General features: G+C 41.6%; 1 protein-coding gene across 2 annotated transcripts; it reads right to left on the bottom strand.

Annotated features, from left to right (window-relative positions):
• Positions 1-710: 710 nt before the first annotated feature.
• On the bottom strand, positions 711-17635 carry cnpy1 (canopy FGF signaling regulator 1). 2 transcript variants are annotated; one of them, XM_046321889.1, is made up of 7 exons: positions 17431-17632; positions 14141-14188; positions 13619-13721; positions 7245-7360; positions 2992-3201; positions 1846-1942; positions 711-889 (listed from the first exon to the last, which is right to left on the bottom strand). In XM_046321889.1, exons 3-7 carry the CDS (start codon positions 13710-13712, stop codon positions 849-851), a joined length of 558 nt encoding a protein of 185 aa, XP_046177845.1. In that variant the 5' UTR covers positions 13713-13721; positions 14141-14188; positions 17431-17632; the 3' UTR covers positions 711-848. The 2 variants fall into 2 exon arrangements, with proteins under 2 accessions (XP_046177845.1, XP_046177846.1); XM_046321890.1 differs by lacking the exon at positions 14141-14188 and having other exon boundaries at positions 17431-17635.

The following is a 17635-nucleotide window of genomic DNA, read 5'->3' on the forward strand; positions in this document are numbered from 1 at the left end:
GTTCCCCCACCTTGCACAGTTTTTTTGTAACACTGAAAATGCTGCCTATCGTCAAAAAGGACTATTTTAGAAAAATTGTTGGATCAATTGTCATAACATTTGACATACTTCCCCATATGTCAGAGCACATACAACTGTTTAAAATGATACCACGACTGGAATTCAATTGTTGGAGACAGCAGATGATGGAACGTAAAGGGGACTGCCCATTTCAAAATCAAGAATCAACTCCCTCCTCCACCCAGGACACACAGTGCAAATCAAATGCAACCTGGCATGCAGAAATCCACTATCTCCAACAGTTGAATTCTGGACAAGAAATGGCCTGTACAATCAACAGATTTGGAATTCCGTGACATTACAAGAAATTCTAAAACTGATCAGCTGATGAAAGTGAAAGGACAAAAGTAGAAAAACATGCTGATCCAGCTCATCTTGACATTGCCTGTAGGATGCCACGCCATCTTTCTTTGACACGGCTGCTTCCCCACAGTCCCTCTAGGAGTATAGCACATTTAGTGTTGGTTATTTGTTTTTACACCCATCATATCCTTATTTTGAGTGCTACTTCTTCCTCCTGCAAATTGTAAGAAATGTATAATTTATTACTTTTTGACAACAGCTCCCAGCTGGAAGTTACTAGGACTACATATAAAGAAACACCTGACTTTCTATATCATAATACAATTCAGTGGATTTGACAACGTTAGTAGTATCTCAATTCAAAATAGAAAACTTTATTTATAAGTATTCAAGTTGATTGATACAGTATCCTTCAAGAATGATTTCTTCATTTGAAATATATATCTAAACTGGTCCGGTCATCGGCAGCAGAGATGCATGTAAAACTATAGTTCATCACTCTGGAATTTGGTGTCTTTACAGTGATCTGGAAATGAAATATAGACAAAAATGAGTCCGCCATCTTCTCAGATGGCCTATTGAGAAGAACTATCTATAATTGCAGAAAACCAGTAGAAGACACACCATTTACTGCAATGACACCTGCCGAAAAATGAATTACATCATATTGAAAACATAGGAGAGATAGGAGCTGTGGTTTCTTTCAGATGATGAATTCCATATAACCCTGATACTCAAATAGCAGCGAAGAGGCCAAATCCGTCCTGACTTTCTTCACATAGCACATTCAAACTATCGGCCTACGACCGCGATCTTGTTGAACAAAAATTTCCCTTTAGCTTCTCTAACGGAGTACTAGTTTCATATAGTACTTGGCCGGTTGAGCTGCTGTTTCAGAACCCTCACTTAACAGGGTTGAAACAAAATGGTGGATCAAACACGGCAGTTACGTAAGGGGGAAATCATGACACTACAAATAGAGCTGTATAATAAAGGTAGTTAGTGACTGGATGTATACATTTTCATATTCTGTTTTCAGATGCATAATAAACAAGAGTGGTCATGTTTCTATTCCCTGGAAGCAACACGGTACTCTTCTAAACATGTTTAACATCACCAAATTCTGTATTTTGTAAGTCATCTGTCCGCTATTCTTTACAAATCAAAGCTCTTCAAAGCCCAAACACCCAGATACAGTGATTATTTGTTCATACAAAAAAAGAGTGATTAGTCATTTTAATAAACTCTAAAAGCAAATCAAAACCCAATGCTGTCATCTATACTCCATTTGCGTAATGATGTGAGTGATAACATAGTTATAGGTAGTATCATTTGGGTAATGATGTGAGTGATAATATAGTTCTAGGTAGTATCATTTGGGTAATGATGTGAGTAATAATATAGTTCTAGGTAGTATCTATGCATTAAGGGGCAAACAGGAGGCCTGGTCAGAGAGAAACCACAACATGTCTGAAACCGTACCTGATACTTCATTGCATAACTTGTCGACCACATGGTCTGTCTCTTTGGCAAAGAGAGAGATGATATCATCTTCAAACTCCTCCACAATGCTTTCACACTGTAACAGAAGAAAGGGGATCGGTTTGCCACTCGACAGACAGCAAAAACAGGTCCTCCGCACATGAGAGATTCACAAGCATGTAGTTTCACACAATAGTGGGCATGGCCGTGAGGCAGACTGCCATTTTTCCTCTCGCCTTGCCGTTCAGCCATCTTGGATGACTCATGTAACCTAGATAGGCAACACGATTGTTGGCGAATCCACACACACACACACACACACACACACACACACACACACACACACACACACACACACACACACACACACACACACACACACACACACACACACACACACACACACACACACACACACACACACACACACACACACACACACACACACACACACACACACACACAGACATCTTTGCGCATTATACGATTTCTTACTTATGATGCCTAACTTGATCTTAAATATGCGCAACTTACGTGTAAGACCGCAATGTAATTGTAAATTAACAAAGGAAAACGCGTTATTGCCTGCATTTTGGGTTAGAATACAGTACACCCCTGGCACCAAAATGACAAACTTCAACTTCAATGTTACATTGTAATAACTAAAAAATAATAATAATGAAAATTACAAATGCAAGCTTTAATACACATGTTTTCAGATTTCTTGTTATAATTTCAATTAATGGCTTTCTATATTACAGACTACGGTGCATGCAATATATCTTAATTAGAAAGGTCATAAGTAAAGTGGAAAAACAATATCAATGTACGTTTTAATATTATGGGCACAATTATCAATAATGTAAATGGATTTTCAGATAATATCAAGCTGTGATATCGAAGGCCAAGGTCTGACATTGAGTTCTGTACTTTAAATGACATCAATGTTTTATCCTGTTTAACAAAACATAACAATCAGTTTCCCTCTGCTACCAATATCTCTATTCAACCTTGAAATACTTAATTAATAGGTGAAAAACTTGGAAATGCAGAACAAATTTCACCTGAACTTTGAAGTATGTACAGCATGAGTGAAAATAAATAAATAAATATGTGAGTAAATTAATCAATTATTGCCACACTTACCACAAATTTTAGGGCATTGGATCCCTCTGGGCCGTCAAACTTGAAATTGTTAAAATCAGGAAAATCCCCAGCATCAGAACTTCTTGGAGCAAATCTTTTGTATTGCTTTATCTTGGTGTCTGGGTCCACATGAAGAGCATAGTCACTCATGCTACCACAAACTCCATCCAGAAGCTCACTCAAGTTGGCCTCAGACCTAGCAAGAGGGACCTGGTGGATAAAAAAATAAAAAATACAAATTAAACTTAACCGAGTTTGATTCCAGTTCTATGAAGTTGCTTGGGATCCGGCCAGGTCATGTCGGTGACCCCTAATTTCCATTCCCATCACACAAACACCCCTACTTCCCCTATGCTGGAACTATGACATTTAACCTGTAGAAGTATACCCCTTCCCCTTGGAAACAGGACAACACATGCAATGGTGTCTAGACAGGTCAAGGTGCACTATGCTCCCGCCCCCGTGGCCTCCCCGGAAGGAGAGAGGGGAAAGGGTGACGGGGGGCAGGGGCAGTGAAAGGGCCAGGGAGGGGGGCTGAGTTAAGGAGCAGGGGGAGGCCTAAACAGCAGCCAAGTGCAGGGTAAACAGTTCTGTCTCATCCTTTGGTCCCTTTTGGCGGTTCATCTCCTCCACCCTCCAATGATCAAAGCAGGAAGTTTTCCTTGTCAATCCCGGTCAAAAGGTGCTGGGCAAGGGGAAGGGGGGGCATATTGCAGATGAACTGGATTTTGTGCAATGTAGATATATCCCTGACCCTATTGTCCCCTTTCAGCCTCAGTATGGACCCTTCCGGACCCACTGATTACATTATAGAAGCATTTTCCCCCTCCTCTTTTTTATATCTGACTCGTAGTGACACAAAGGGGCTTCCGTGGCTCACTGCCATCTGCTCACAAATAAGATAAAAAGGTTTCAGAAAACTGCCTGAACCTTGGTACACATTTCTCTCCTTTTTCAATGTACAGATAGCTAAGTAATTAACATTGAGGATGGTCTATCAACAAAAAAATGGTTTGACTACTTCAACATGAATGTTTAACCTTTAACTAATAAGTCACTTCAAAATAAAAATTGGAATATCAACCATAACAGCAATTTTTTGCAAAAATTGTAAACCAAAAATGGAGCTGTTCTGATTATTATTACATTTTATTACACCATAGGTGTATTTCTATGAATATGTATGATGAGATCTTGACTTGATTGGTCAGAAAAATCTGCCTAAAATGTTTTTTAGTTTTTTAAACACACCAAAAACATCCAGCATGAAAAAGTCCAACGTCAAGCCAAATCCTTATCATGCAATCCTGAAAATGGCGTGGAATTAAATTCCTTCCTTACCAGTCTGAGGGGTTTGAAAGGGACCTGTCAATCACACATTTCCTGAAGAATGAGGAGGGGACTAGGCAGACCTTGCAGAGAAAAGGCTTCTCAGGGATGCTATCCTCCATTGAATTCCCATTGGAAAACCAGCCATTATTGGAAAGGGGCTTTCAATTTCTGGTGTGAATAATATGGACCAATGAAAACACACAAATTCATAAAAACTAGAACCTATTAATGCCACCATTTACAACAATGTGTAATATTGTTATAGTCTTCAGAAAAGGAAATATTTGCATAAACACACAGACAAATGATTGCCTCAGTATTTACCTTTATCGTGACAAGACAGAAATGTAATTTAATGAAGAGTGACAAAAAAAAATGTCATGGTCCAACCAGGAACATTGAAAGCCATTCGTTGAAAATTAATACATTTTTGAAATACAATCTATATACGAATATAAAAACAGAAGACATGAACAACTTCCATCAACTTATTAATCTAAGTTCAATGTCTTTGGCTCAATGATTCATTGTTGTAGGTTTAACTTTGTGGTGTGACTGGTGTCAACCTTCCTTCAGGGAGCCCTGCTGCTTTCTGAGGAGAGCAAAGGAGACTTAAGACCAGCAAATCTCCTATGATGGCATCTAAGCTTGAACACCCCTCCCTCCTTGATTCAGACAGGGTCAAAAGCCAGTGGGGTGGGGTGGGGGCAGGGTTTCTTGGATTTATGCTCAGAAGTCAAAACAAGCCAGTGATTAGTGCTAAAGGTACACTTCCATGGGGCAGTAAGTACAGAAGTTGATCAAAAGAGTTGATCAGCCATCAGGGTCTGTTGGCCGTTTCACTTAAAAGTCCATGTGCTTACCTTTCAGAGCACTGTAAAAACCAGGTACGTAATTCAATACTTAACTCTTCTCGTACTAGTATTCATTTTGATTTAGTAATTATAGTGGAGCTATATCATTGCATTCATACACTCTCTCTACTGACAACAACAGGGGTATTGCAGAGGCACACCCCCACAGCTTGAGGGCAAACAAAATGGAATATGAACAAGACTCACAGGGGTATAGAAACTGTAATTAGCATTTATTTTCAAATTAACCCTATTTTAGGAAACACTTAATGAGAGTCTGTGAATATGACATACACACCTGATCCATAGACAGCATAATAATCAGGAAGGACGGAGACTGATGGCAAAAAAAAAAACTATTCTCATGTATTCTCATGTAGCAAGAGCACCCTCCAGGAAACCTACACCACCCGATGTCACAGGCAGGCCAAAAAAGATCATCAAGGACAACAACCACCCGAGCCGCTGCCTGTTCACCCCGCTACCATCCAGAAGGCGAGGTCAGTACAGGTGCATCAAAGCTGGGACCGAGAGATTGAAAAACAGCTTCTGACTCAAGGCCATCAGACTGTTATTAAACAGCAATCACTAACACAGAGAGGCTGCTGCCTGCCATACAGACTTGAAATCATTGGCCACTTTCATAAATGGATCACTTTAATAATGCCACTTTAATAATGTTTACATATCTTGTATTACTCATCTCATATGTATATACTGTATTTTATACGATCTACTGCATCTTGCCTATGACGCTCTGCCATCGCTCTTCCATATATTTATATGTATATATTCTTATTCCATCCCTTTACTTATATTTGTGTGTATTAGCTAGTTGTTGTGGAATTGTTAGATATTGCTGCACTGTCGGATCTAGAAGCACAAGCATTTTGCAGGTACTCGCAATAACATCTGCTAACCATGCAATGCAATTTGATTTGATTTGAAAAGAGAAGGTAAAGACGATACTTCAAGAAAAAAATGAATCCAACTCTATAATGTTTGTTATACTATGCCTATGGAATGTTTGATTTAACTCAAACCTATCGGAATGAGAGATAATTCAGGTTGTCATATTAGGAGATATAATATCAGAATCCCTTTTACTTGAAAGTGAACTTGAAATGGCCACAGGGGAGAGGAAAACCACAAACAGCCTAGCTAAATGAACAGCACGTTACTAGCTATCAATGACCATCAAAAGGGGATTAACCCCTGAGATCAATAGGGGAGCTGACCAGCTAATGACGGTCCCTGGACACTAGTGATAGGACACTGGAACACTACCAGGTCTGACCTCTTCACACCACAACAATGCTTGGTTCGAAAAAGGGGGAAATACAGTGGTTTGAATATTCCAGGGGGAAATACAGTGGTTTGAATATTCCAGTGGGAAATACAGTGGTTTGAATATTCCAGAGGGAAATACAGTGGTTTGAATATTCCAGGGGGAAATACAGTGGTTTGAATATTCCAGGGGGAAATACAGTGGTTTGAATATTCCAGGGGGAAATACAGTGGTTTGAATATTCCAGGGGGAAATACAGTGGTTTGACTATTCCAGGGGGAAATACAGTGGTTTGAATATTCCAGAGGGAAATACAGTGGTTTGAATATTCCAGGGGGAAATACAGTGGTTTGACTATTCCAGGGGGAAATACAGTGGTTTGAATATTCCAGGGGGAAATACAGGTGGAACAGTATTAAAGGGGGTACCAATGCTTACAACCATCCAAACTGAAATGAAGTTACATACTGATCTTTCTTTTCTTCTGCCGGGATGTTTCACAAGACACTAAATTCCATTTGTCAAGGTATGAGATCCAGGAACCCAGGAACTACTATGAAACCACTAGACCGATGCTTTATCAAGTATTTTAACTATGAATAAGCATTCTTCAATGTATGAATGATGCATCGATCTCTTAATCCATAAATCATCAAATATTTTTTGTTCAAGAAAGTTCAATTGATAGCTTTATGTGTACTATGAGATTTTTTGATCTAGTGGAGCGCACGTTGGAATAACTTCCTACTTTTGCAACATGCTTTTACTGAGGTAGGTACCTTTTTATCAGTCAGGCTCCCATCAGGGTTGAGTCTGAAGCCTCCCACATGGATTGTCTTCTTCGGATCAATCTGACTGATTGAATAATTGAGCTCATCAACAATAGCCCTGCATGCTAAAAGAAACAGACATAGATTAGAACAATTCACAGCACTCATTTACTATAAAATAAGTATTTAGAGATCCATATTATGCCCACAGCTACCGAAAAGCAAAAGTAAAACTACAATAAAATGATTTCTCATGAAATAAGCTTGATAGAAATGTTTTCATAATACAGGGTGCACACTAGAAACAAAAGTAAATAAGTCATTATGTATGCAGAACTATTGATAAGAAAACATATACAACTCATAATACACTATATATACAAAAGTATGTGGACATCCCTTCAAATGAGTGGAATCGGCTATTTCAGCCACACCCATTGCTGACAGGTGTATGAAATCGATCACACAGCCATGCAAACTCTGAAGACAAACATTGTTAGTAGAATGGCCTTACTGAAGCGCTCAGTGACTTTCGAAGAGGCACAGTCATAGGATGACTTTCAACAAGTCAGTTCATCAAATTTCTGCCCTGCTAGAGATGCTCCTGTCAACTATAAGTGCTGTTATTGTGAAGTGGAGAAGTCTAGGAGCAACATCAGCTCAGCCATGAAGTGGGAGGCCTCACAAGCTCACAGAACAGGACCGCCGAGTGCTGAAGTGGGTAGTGTATAGAAATCATCAGTCCTCGGTTGCAACACTCACTACTGAGTTCCAAACTTCCTCTGAAAGACAACATCAGCTCAAAACTGTTAAGACGAGAGCTTCATGAAATGGGTTTCCATGGTCGAGCAGCCGCACACAAGCCTAAGATCACCATGCACAATGCCAATCTTTGGCTGGAGTGGTGTAAAGCTCGTCACCATTGGACTCTGGAGCAGTGGAAACAGGTTCTCTGGAGGGATGAATCACGCTTCACCATCTGGCAGTCCGACAGACGAATCTGTATTTGGCAAATGCCAGGAGAATGCGACCTGTCCCAATGCATAGTGCCAACTGTAAAGTTTGCTGGAGGAGGAAAAATGGTCTGGGGCTGTTTTTCATGGTTTGGGCTAGAACCCTTAGTTTCAGTGAAGGGGAATCTACAGCATAAAATTATATATTCTAGATTATTCTCTGTGGCAACAGTCTGGGGAAGGCCCTTTCCTGTTCCAGCATGACAATCCCCCATGCACAATGCGAGATCCATACAGAAATTGTTTGTCGAGATTGGTGTGGAAAAACTTGTCTGGCCTGCACAGAGCCCTGACCTCAACCCCATAGAACACCTTTGGGATGAATTGGAACGCAGACTGCGAGCCAGGCCTAATTGTCCAACATCAGTGCCTGACCTCACTAATGCTCTTGTGGCTGAATCACAGCCATTCAACTCTGTAACTGTTTTAAAGTCAGCATTGTCTTCATGGTGAAATCCCTAAGCGGTTCCCTTCCTCTCCGGCAACTGAGTTAGGAAGGACGCCTTTATCTTTGTAGTGACTGGATGTACTGATACACCATCCAAAGGGTAATTAATAACTTTACCAAGCTCAAAGAGATATTCAATATCTGCTTTTTTTCTTTAACACATCCACCAATGGCTGCCCATCTTTGCCAAGACTTGGAAAACGTCCCTGCTCTTTCAGATCTAATTAAGTGCATTTTTAATTTGTCACATGCGCCGAATACAACATGTGCAGACCTTACCGTGAAATGCTTACTTACAAGCCCTTAACCAACAATGCATTTCAAGAAATAGAGTTAAGAAAATATTTACTAAATAAACTAACCTAAAAAATAACAATAACAAGGGGGTACAGGGGGTACAGGTTAGTCGAGGTAATTTGTACATGTAGGTAGGGATAAAGTGACTATGCATAGATAATAAACAGTGAGTAGAGGATGGTGGAGGGGGGTGTCAATCTAAATAGCCCAGGTGGCAATTTCATTAATTGTTCAGCAGTCTTATGGCTTGGGGGTAGAAGCTGTTAAGGAGCCCTTTGGACCTAGACTTGGAGCTGCAGTACCATGTGCCGTGCGGTAGCAGAGAGAACAGTCTATGACTTGGGTGACTGGAGTCTGAAATATTTTTGGGTCTTCCTCTGATGTGGTGTCCTGGATGGCAGGAGCTTGGCCCCAGTGGTGTACTGGACTGTACGCACTACCCTCTGTAGCGCCTTACGGTTGGATGCTGAGCAGTTGCCAAACCAGGCGGTGATGGAACCGGTCAGGATGCTCTTGATGGTTCAGCTGTAGAACCTTTTGTGGATCTGTGGACCCATGCCAAATCTTTTCCGTCTCCTGAGGGGGAAATGGTGTTGTCATGCCCTCATCACGACTGTCTTGGTTTGTTTGGACCATGATAGTTTGTTGGTGATGTGGACACCAAGGAACTTGAAACTCTCGACCCGCTCCACTGCAGCCCCATCGATGTTAATGGGGGCCTGTGCGGCCCTCCTTTTACTGTAGTCCACGATCAGCTCCTTTGTCTTTCTCACATTGAGGGAGAGGTTTTTGTATCGTCACCACACTGCCATGTCTCTGACCTCCTCCCTATAGGCTGTCTCATCGTTGTCGTGATCAGGCCTACCACTGTTGTGTCGTCAGCAAACGTAATGTTGGTGTTGAAGTTGAGCTTGGCCACACAGTTGTGGGTGAACAGGGAGTACAGGATGGGACTAAGCACACACCCCTGAGGGGCCCCAGTGTTGAGGATCAGCGTGGCAGATGTGTTGTTGTCTACCCTTACCACCTGGGGGGGCTGCCCGTCAGGAAGTCCAGGATCCAGTTGCAGAGGGAGGTGTTTAGTCCCAGGGTCCTTAGCTTAGTGATGAGCTTGTGGGCACTATGGCATGGGAACAGCATTCTCACAAAGCGCAGTGTGGAGTGCAATTGAAATTGTGTCATCTGTGGATCTGTTGGGACAGTATGCGAATTGGGAGTGGGTCTAGGGTTTCCGGGGTGATGGTGTTGATTTGAGCCTTGCCAGTTGGTCCACGCATGCTCTGAGTACACGTCCTGGTAATCCGTCTGGCCTCGCAGCCTTGTGAATGATGACCTGTTTAAAGGTCTTGCTCACATCGGCTATGGAGAGCGTGATCACACAGTTGTCTGGAACAGCTTGTGCTCTCATGCATGCTTCAGTGAGATTGCCTTGAAGCAAGCTACAAAGGCATTTAGCTCATCTGGTAGGCTCTCCTTACTGGGCAGCTCACTGCTGGGTTTCCCTTTGTAGTTCGTAATAGTTTGCAAGCCCTGCCACATCTAACGAGCGTCAGAACCAGTGTAGTAAGATTCAATCTTAGTCCTATATTGACGCTTTGCCTGTTTGATGGTTCATCTGAGGGCATAGGGGAATTTCTTATAAGCGTATGGATTAGTGTCCCGCTCTAGCCTTTAGCTCGGTACGGATGTTTCCTGTAATCCATGGCTTCTGGTTGGGATATGTACGTATGATCACTGTTGGGATGATGTCGCCGATGCACTTACTGATGAAGCCGGTGATTGAGGTGGTATACTCTTCAAAGCCATTGGATAAATCCCAGAACATATCCCAGTATGGACTAGAAAAACAGTCCTGTAGCATAGCATCCCCGTCATCTGACCACTTCTGTATTGAGCAAGTCACTGGTACTTCCTGCTTTAGTTTTTGAATGTTAGCAGGAATCAGGAGGATAAAATTATGGTCCGATTTGCCAAATGGAGGGCGAGGGAGAGCTTTGTATGCGCCTCTGTGTGTGGAGTAACGGTGGTCTAGAGTTTTTTTCCTCTGGTTGCACATGTGACATGCTGGTGGAAATGAGGTAAAACAGATTTAAGTTTGCCTGCATTAAAGTCCCCGGCCACTAGGAGCAATTCTTCTGGATGTGCATTTTCTTGTTTGTTTATGGCCTTATACAGCTCGTTGAGTGCGGTCTTAGTGCCAGCATCGGTTTGTGGTGGTAAAAGAAATGGCTACAAATAATATAGATGAAAACTCTCTTGGTAGATAGTGTGGTCTACAGCTTATCATGAGGTACAGGTGAGCAATATCTCGAGACTTCTTTAATATTAAACATCGCACACCTGCTGTCATTGACAAATAGACACATCCAGTTTATTTTCCAGTGATTGCACGTTGGCCAATAGAATGGATGGTAAAGGCGGTTTACCCACTTGCCGACGAATTCTCACAAGGCACCCGACCTCCGCCCCATGTATTTCCGTCTTTTCTTCACTTTAATGATGGGGATTTGAGCCTGGTCTTGGGGAAGCAGTATATCCGTTGCAACATTCAAGAAAAAATCTTTGGCCATGTTTGAGGTGAGTAATTGCTGTTCTGATGTCCAGAAGCTCTTTTCGGTCATAAGACATGGTAGCAGCAACATTATGTACAATATAGGTTACAAACAATGTGAAAAAAAACAAAATAGCATAGTTGTTTCGGATCCCGTAAATCGGCAGCTATCCCCTTCGGCGCCATTGTCTTTGTGGTTGAATCTGTGTTTGAAATTAACTGCTCGATTGAGGGACCTTACATTAAATTGTATGTGTGGGGTACAGAGATGAGGTTGTCATTAAAAAATAATGTTAAACACTATTATTGCACACAGAGGGAATATGTGCAACTTACTGTGTGACTTGCTAAGCACATTTTTACTCCTGAACTTAGGTTTGCCATAACAAAGGGGTTGAATATTTATTGACTCAAGACATTTCAGCTTTTCATTTTTAATTAACTTTTAAAAACATAAAATACATAATTCAATTCAGAAAGTATAGGGTATTGTGTGTAGGTCAGTGACAAAAATTCTCAATTGAATCCATTTTAAATTCAGGCTGTACATATAAAGTGGGTAAAACAGTATGTAAACATTACTCAAGTGACCAGTGTTCAATGACTCTATGTACATAGGGCAGCAGTCTCTAAGGGGCAGGGTAGAGTACCAGGTGATAGCCGGCTAGTAACAGTGACTAAGTTTCAGGGCAGGGCAGGGTGGTGACTGTTTAACAGTCTGATGGCCTAGAGATAGAGGCTGTTTATCAGTACCTCGGTCACAGCTTTGATTCTTTAATGTATTAGTAGTTTGAGAAGTGTTACATAGTCATGCAAGGATGACTCCAAGGTTTGGTAAGACTGCAGTGTTGGGTTCAAAGAAAGAAAATGGTGCTCCAATCAAATGTGATGAGCTGCCTTTTACCAAGTTTAACTTGCATTTTTAAAACATAATTGCTAAAACTATGTAATAGCGGAAAATGTTAATTATCATGATGACAAAGTTTTCAATAGTGTACCTTTTTTTATTTTTAGATAAAGAATATTGTAAATTGTCCTTCTACACGTTTGAAATTCAACAGAAATTGTAATGAACACGATGGGAGACAGAGAGCTGGTTTCAAGCGCAGGGCGCAGCAGGTGTTTATTGTAAAGGACCACAGGAGGAAGCAGGTAGCTGGGTCCAGGGGCAGGCAGAAGGTCGTACACAGGGGGTCCAAAAGGGCAACAATACATGCAGGGAAAAGGCTAGTAACGTAGTCCGGGAGATCAGGCAATAGGTAGATAACAGGAAATCCGATAGGCAACAGTACAGGCAGGGAAAAGGCTAGTAATGTAGTCTGGGAGATCAGGCAATAGGTAGAGAACAGGAAATCCAATAGGCAACAGTACATGCAGGGAAAAGGCAAAAGGCGTCGTTAGTGAGGCATGCAAAAACTATCATGCACGGGAGGCGTAAATTGCAGTAAAAACAGCTCTGAAAGCTGTGTCGCAAAACAAACAATACCTCACAGTGATGGGGGGGGGGGGCAAAGAACTGAACTAAATAGTGTGTTATAATGACATACAGGTGTGTGAGCAGGTGATTAGAATTCAGGTGATTGGGATCTGCATTCAGGGGATCCACGTGTTTGTGAGTGTGAGCTGGAAAGTGAGCTGGAAAGTGAGCTATGTTCAGGGGATCTACGTGTTTGAGTTGGAATTGGAAGCAGACGTTACAGAAATATATATTTTTTTAAACTGCATGCACAAACAATAAGACCTCAAAATAGTTTTACGAATATAATGATTGTCCGAAATTGCACAGTTAAAAATAAAACTCTTGATAATCAAGAAAACAATCAGATGTAGAATAGGAAATGCAGGTGGCAGGTGAAATGATAGGAAACATGCGTACAGTACAATACATTAGTTTGCTTGAGTTAACTTTCACAAAATAATATATTTTATCACAATACTTCACAACCCTTTGCAAATCTATAGTCTGTATTGACTATCAACAGGGGCTGCATTACATGTAGGCCTAAATCCTGAAAAAAAAGCATATTGCATAGGTAGAAAAGGACAAAGCGGACAAATAAACATCCCAATTTACCTGAACAATACAGCACCGTGTCTTTTTTCCCTTCTGTAGTTTCGGTTAAGATACTCATTGCCACCAAGGCAATTTGAATAATCCATGGTGCCATATTCGTACCCTGAGGGAAAGAGATATGTATAAAGCAGGCAAGCAAAGCCAATTCATTATTCCATTTTTTTTTTAAAGAGCGCCACCCACAGTCTATCTAGCAAGAGTCATATTCTGAAATCCGGTTGTGAGGCAAATTACTATAGAAATAGCCTTAATTGAACACAAAACAACAAGAAAACTGATTTCCACAAACTGTCTAGACATAACAGGATGTGTTGAGCTCCAAGAAGTTACATCATCTGTCCAGAGCTAGAGTGAAACTGGGTTTAACATGGGCCGTAAAACTTAGTGCCTCTCCACAAGGGTATGGGGGGGTTTGGCCATAAGTCCTGTTATCTTTAGATCAAATATTCAAACAGAACTTAGTCTGCAACTTTACGGCGGTGAGAAGTATTGATAAATAGTGAAAGGAGGTTGAACACAAACCGGTGTTAGAGGTCCTTGAGGTTAGTGGTCCTTGAGGTGCCCCTTGGTCTAGCAAAAAGATAAGAGTGTAGTGAATGATGAATCTTTGCAGAGTCTGTGTAGTCTAGAATAGTGGAGTGTAAATAAACAAGAGTCCTTTAGTCCAGCAAAAATATACATGTTTATGTCTTTGGTGATATATTTTGATTGGATGCTGAACACAGTTTGAATGAGAGAAAACATTATTGTGTTGTTATGGGGTTGATAGGCTTGATACTGTTAAAATGTATATTTAACGGTAGAATTAACCAAATGACGTTGCAGGAGCAGCACAGCAGATATTGCGATGAGCAGGAAGCAAGAATTCGCTCGCACACAGCCACACAAAGTATCGGTGCATGTGCACTTACAATGTGGTAGCTATGGGACCAGTGCCTTCTCTGTCTATACACCGACTACGCACTGTGAGTAGGGCACTGCAACCGCTAGGGGGCCCCAGACCCCATTTAAAAAAAAAAAAAAAAAATGTTGGAACTCAGTCGGGGTCGGAACTTACTGTTAAGAGTGATAAAAGTAAAAATACACAAAGTGCAATTTAGAAATGTGGTATTGCATCAGCAGTTATCCACTTGTTATGTCAGTCGCTGAGCACGGTTACCTTCACAAAATAATATGATTATTGTGGATAGTCAGATTAACATAATAGTTCTATTGAAACGTTTATACATGCTTTGTAAGAAGATCAATTTCCTTAATAATCCTGTTTCCATGGACAGATCTGAAATCAGGATACTGAATGCAATCTGATAAATGCAGAAAATCACCAATCAAAATAAACGTTCTACCACAGCGTCCATGTTATTTTTGGGAAGCATATTTGATTTGGAGCTTGGACATATAAAATGTTTATGTGAAAACTACTTCTAAGACGCATATATTCAGTTGTTTCTGAACTCACTTCATTCGGTCTAAAGAGGGAGGCTCTCGGCTGGTGTTAGCACATACACAGATCAAATACACAGCTGGAACACCGATTAAGATGTTTACATGCTCTAATATTTCAAAAGATTTATCTGAAAACCAGGTGTTTTAATCTGCGTATGCTTACTTCGATTTTGACCTTACACTGATTAAGATAAGCAGAGTAATGTATTTACATGACTATTGCATAAGCCGCCTCCTGCCATAATCAGTTTAATATCGAATTATTACTGGGCATGTAAACGTACTTACTGACAGTCACTCAATTTGCCCATGTCAGCTAAAAATGTTGATTTCCACTACAATTTGCCTACCGCTCCAACAGATCCACGGAAGATATCTTTCTATCGGTATTCACATGTCCGTAACTCATCTGGACCAGAGGAACACCCTACATGCTATTCATTGACTACAGTTCTGCATTCAACACCATTATTCCCTCCAAGGTTGACTGCAAGCTCAGAGCCCTGGGTCTGGACACCACCCTTCGCAAATGGATCCTGAACTTCCTGCCAGGCAGACCACAAGCTGTGAAGATTGGCAACACCACCTCCTCAACACTGACTCTTAACACATGGGCCACCCATGGGAGAGTCCACTGTACTTCCTGTTCACCCACGACTGCGTAGCTCTGCACGACACCAACTCCACCATCAAGTTTGCTGACAACACCACGGTGGTAGGCCTGATAAGAAACAAAGATGAGTCAGCCTATAGAGAGGAGGTAAGTGAACTGGCATTGTGGTGCTAGGACAACCTCTCCCTCAACGTCAGAAAAACAAAGGAGTTGATTGTTGACTTCAGAAAGCAGAGGAGGAAACATGTTCCGATCCACATCAACGGGACAGCAGTAGAGAGAGCCAGCAGTTTTAAGAACCTCAGCGTCCACATCACAGAGGACTTGACATGGACCAACAACACCACCACTCCTGTCAAGACGCCTCAACAGCGTCTGTACTTCCTAAGGCGGCTGAAGAAATTTGGCATGCCACCTCCGGTCCTCTCCAAATACTATCGCTGCACCATCGAGAGCGTACCGGTTGCATCATGGCCTGTTATGGAAATTGCTCCATCCACAGATGCAAGGCCCTCCAGCGGGTGGTGAAGGCCGCACAGTACATCACTGGGACCGTGCTCCCACCCATCCAGGACTACTTGAAATGGTGCCTGAGGAAGTCACGCAGCATCATCAAAGACCTTACAACACACCCCAGCTACAAGCTGTTCACTACCTTAACGTAGGGGGGGGGGGTTATTGGAACATGAGGTCTAATACCAACAGGCTCAGAGACAGTTTCTATCTACAAACCAATCAGACTTCCGAACACTTGAACTGAACTGACCACCTGCTCTGATTCTCCACACCTTAGCACACATGCATTCACGCACACACACAGACATACACACACAGACATCCACACACACACACACACACACACACACACACACACACACACACACACACACACACACACACACACACACACACACACACACACACACACACACACACACACACACACACACACACACACACACACACACACACACACAATTTAAACATTTGCCCCCCAATACCCCCTTCACAAAACATGTGTAAATATTGGACTATAAATTGTGCCTTCCTGTATTATACTTATGCTAAAATGTTATGCCTGTGAGGGGGGCCCCCCAACCAAATCTCGCTTAGGGCCCCCAAAAGGTTTGAGGCGTTACTGCCCATGACCAAAACATTAGAGAAGTTTAGCCTTGCTGTGCTCCAACACTCTTAGTCACTGCTGTTTACTTTGTGCATCTAGTCATATAACTGACTCTATCTTTAAAATCAACTTCCGGTAGATCACTGTTGAAATAAGCAAAGGCGTGCGGTATGAAGAAAGCAAGGTAGTGGTGGAAAGAAGGGATTTTGGCAGGAGAAATGCTATAATAGCCACTATAGGTTGACTGACCTACACAGACATATTAGTTAAAATTATACCCTCGTTAAAATGCATTGCAAAGAAAAAGTTCAACAAATAATTATTTTTTGATAAAAAATCCTAGATGCAAAGCACTGTAAATTGGCCACAGCACTGTAAATGTGCCTTTAGACGCCTTGCTCTCATTGACTGCGTCCTGGATGCATCACTGGCGCGCGTTAAAAGCGGCAAAAACGAAGCTAGGTTGAATGCAGCATTCAGCATAGATAAAGTTGTGGGGCAGCCTATTTTCATGTAGCCTACCCCTTGTCAAAAACATTATAAAGAAAGGCCAAATATGCTACCCTACCATTTTCTAATAATTACACCAGTAGCATAATAGTGGCTTTACAATAGACCCTTGGAACTTACCTGATTCAACAGTCAGGTGAGTAAGAATTAGGAACTTTTCAGCACGGTATGTTACAGCAGTGAAGTCGGATTCAGACGCGAGGGACAACGTTGTGAATGCTGACTGTACATAAAACAAACGGCTAAAGTGAGGTTCGTTTTTTAATGTTCGCCTGTTTTGAATGAACCATGATCATATCTACCTTACTGTCAGTGGACAGTGTCT

This window comes from Oncorhynchus gorbuscha, linkage group LG22 (assembly GCF_021184085.1).
Source record: "Oncorhynchus gorbuscha isolate QuinsamMale2020 ecotype Even-year linkage group LG22, OgorEven_v1.0, whole genome shotgun sequence".
Lineage (NCBI taxonomy): Eukaryota > Metazoa > Chordata > Actinopteri > Salmoniformes > Salmonidae > Oncorhynchus > Oncorhynchus gorbuscha.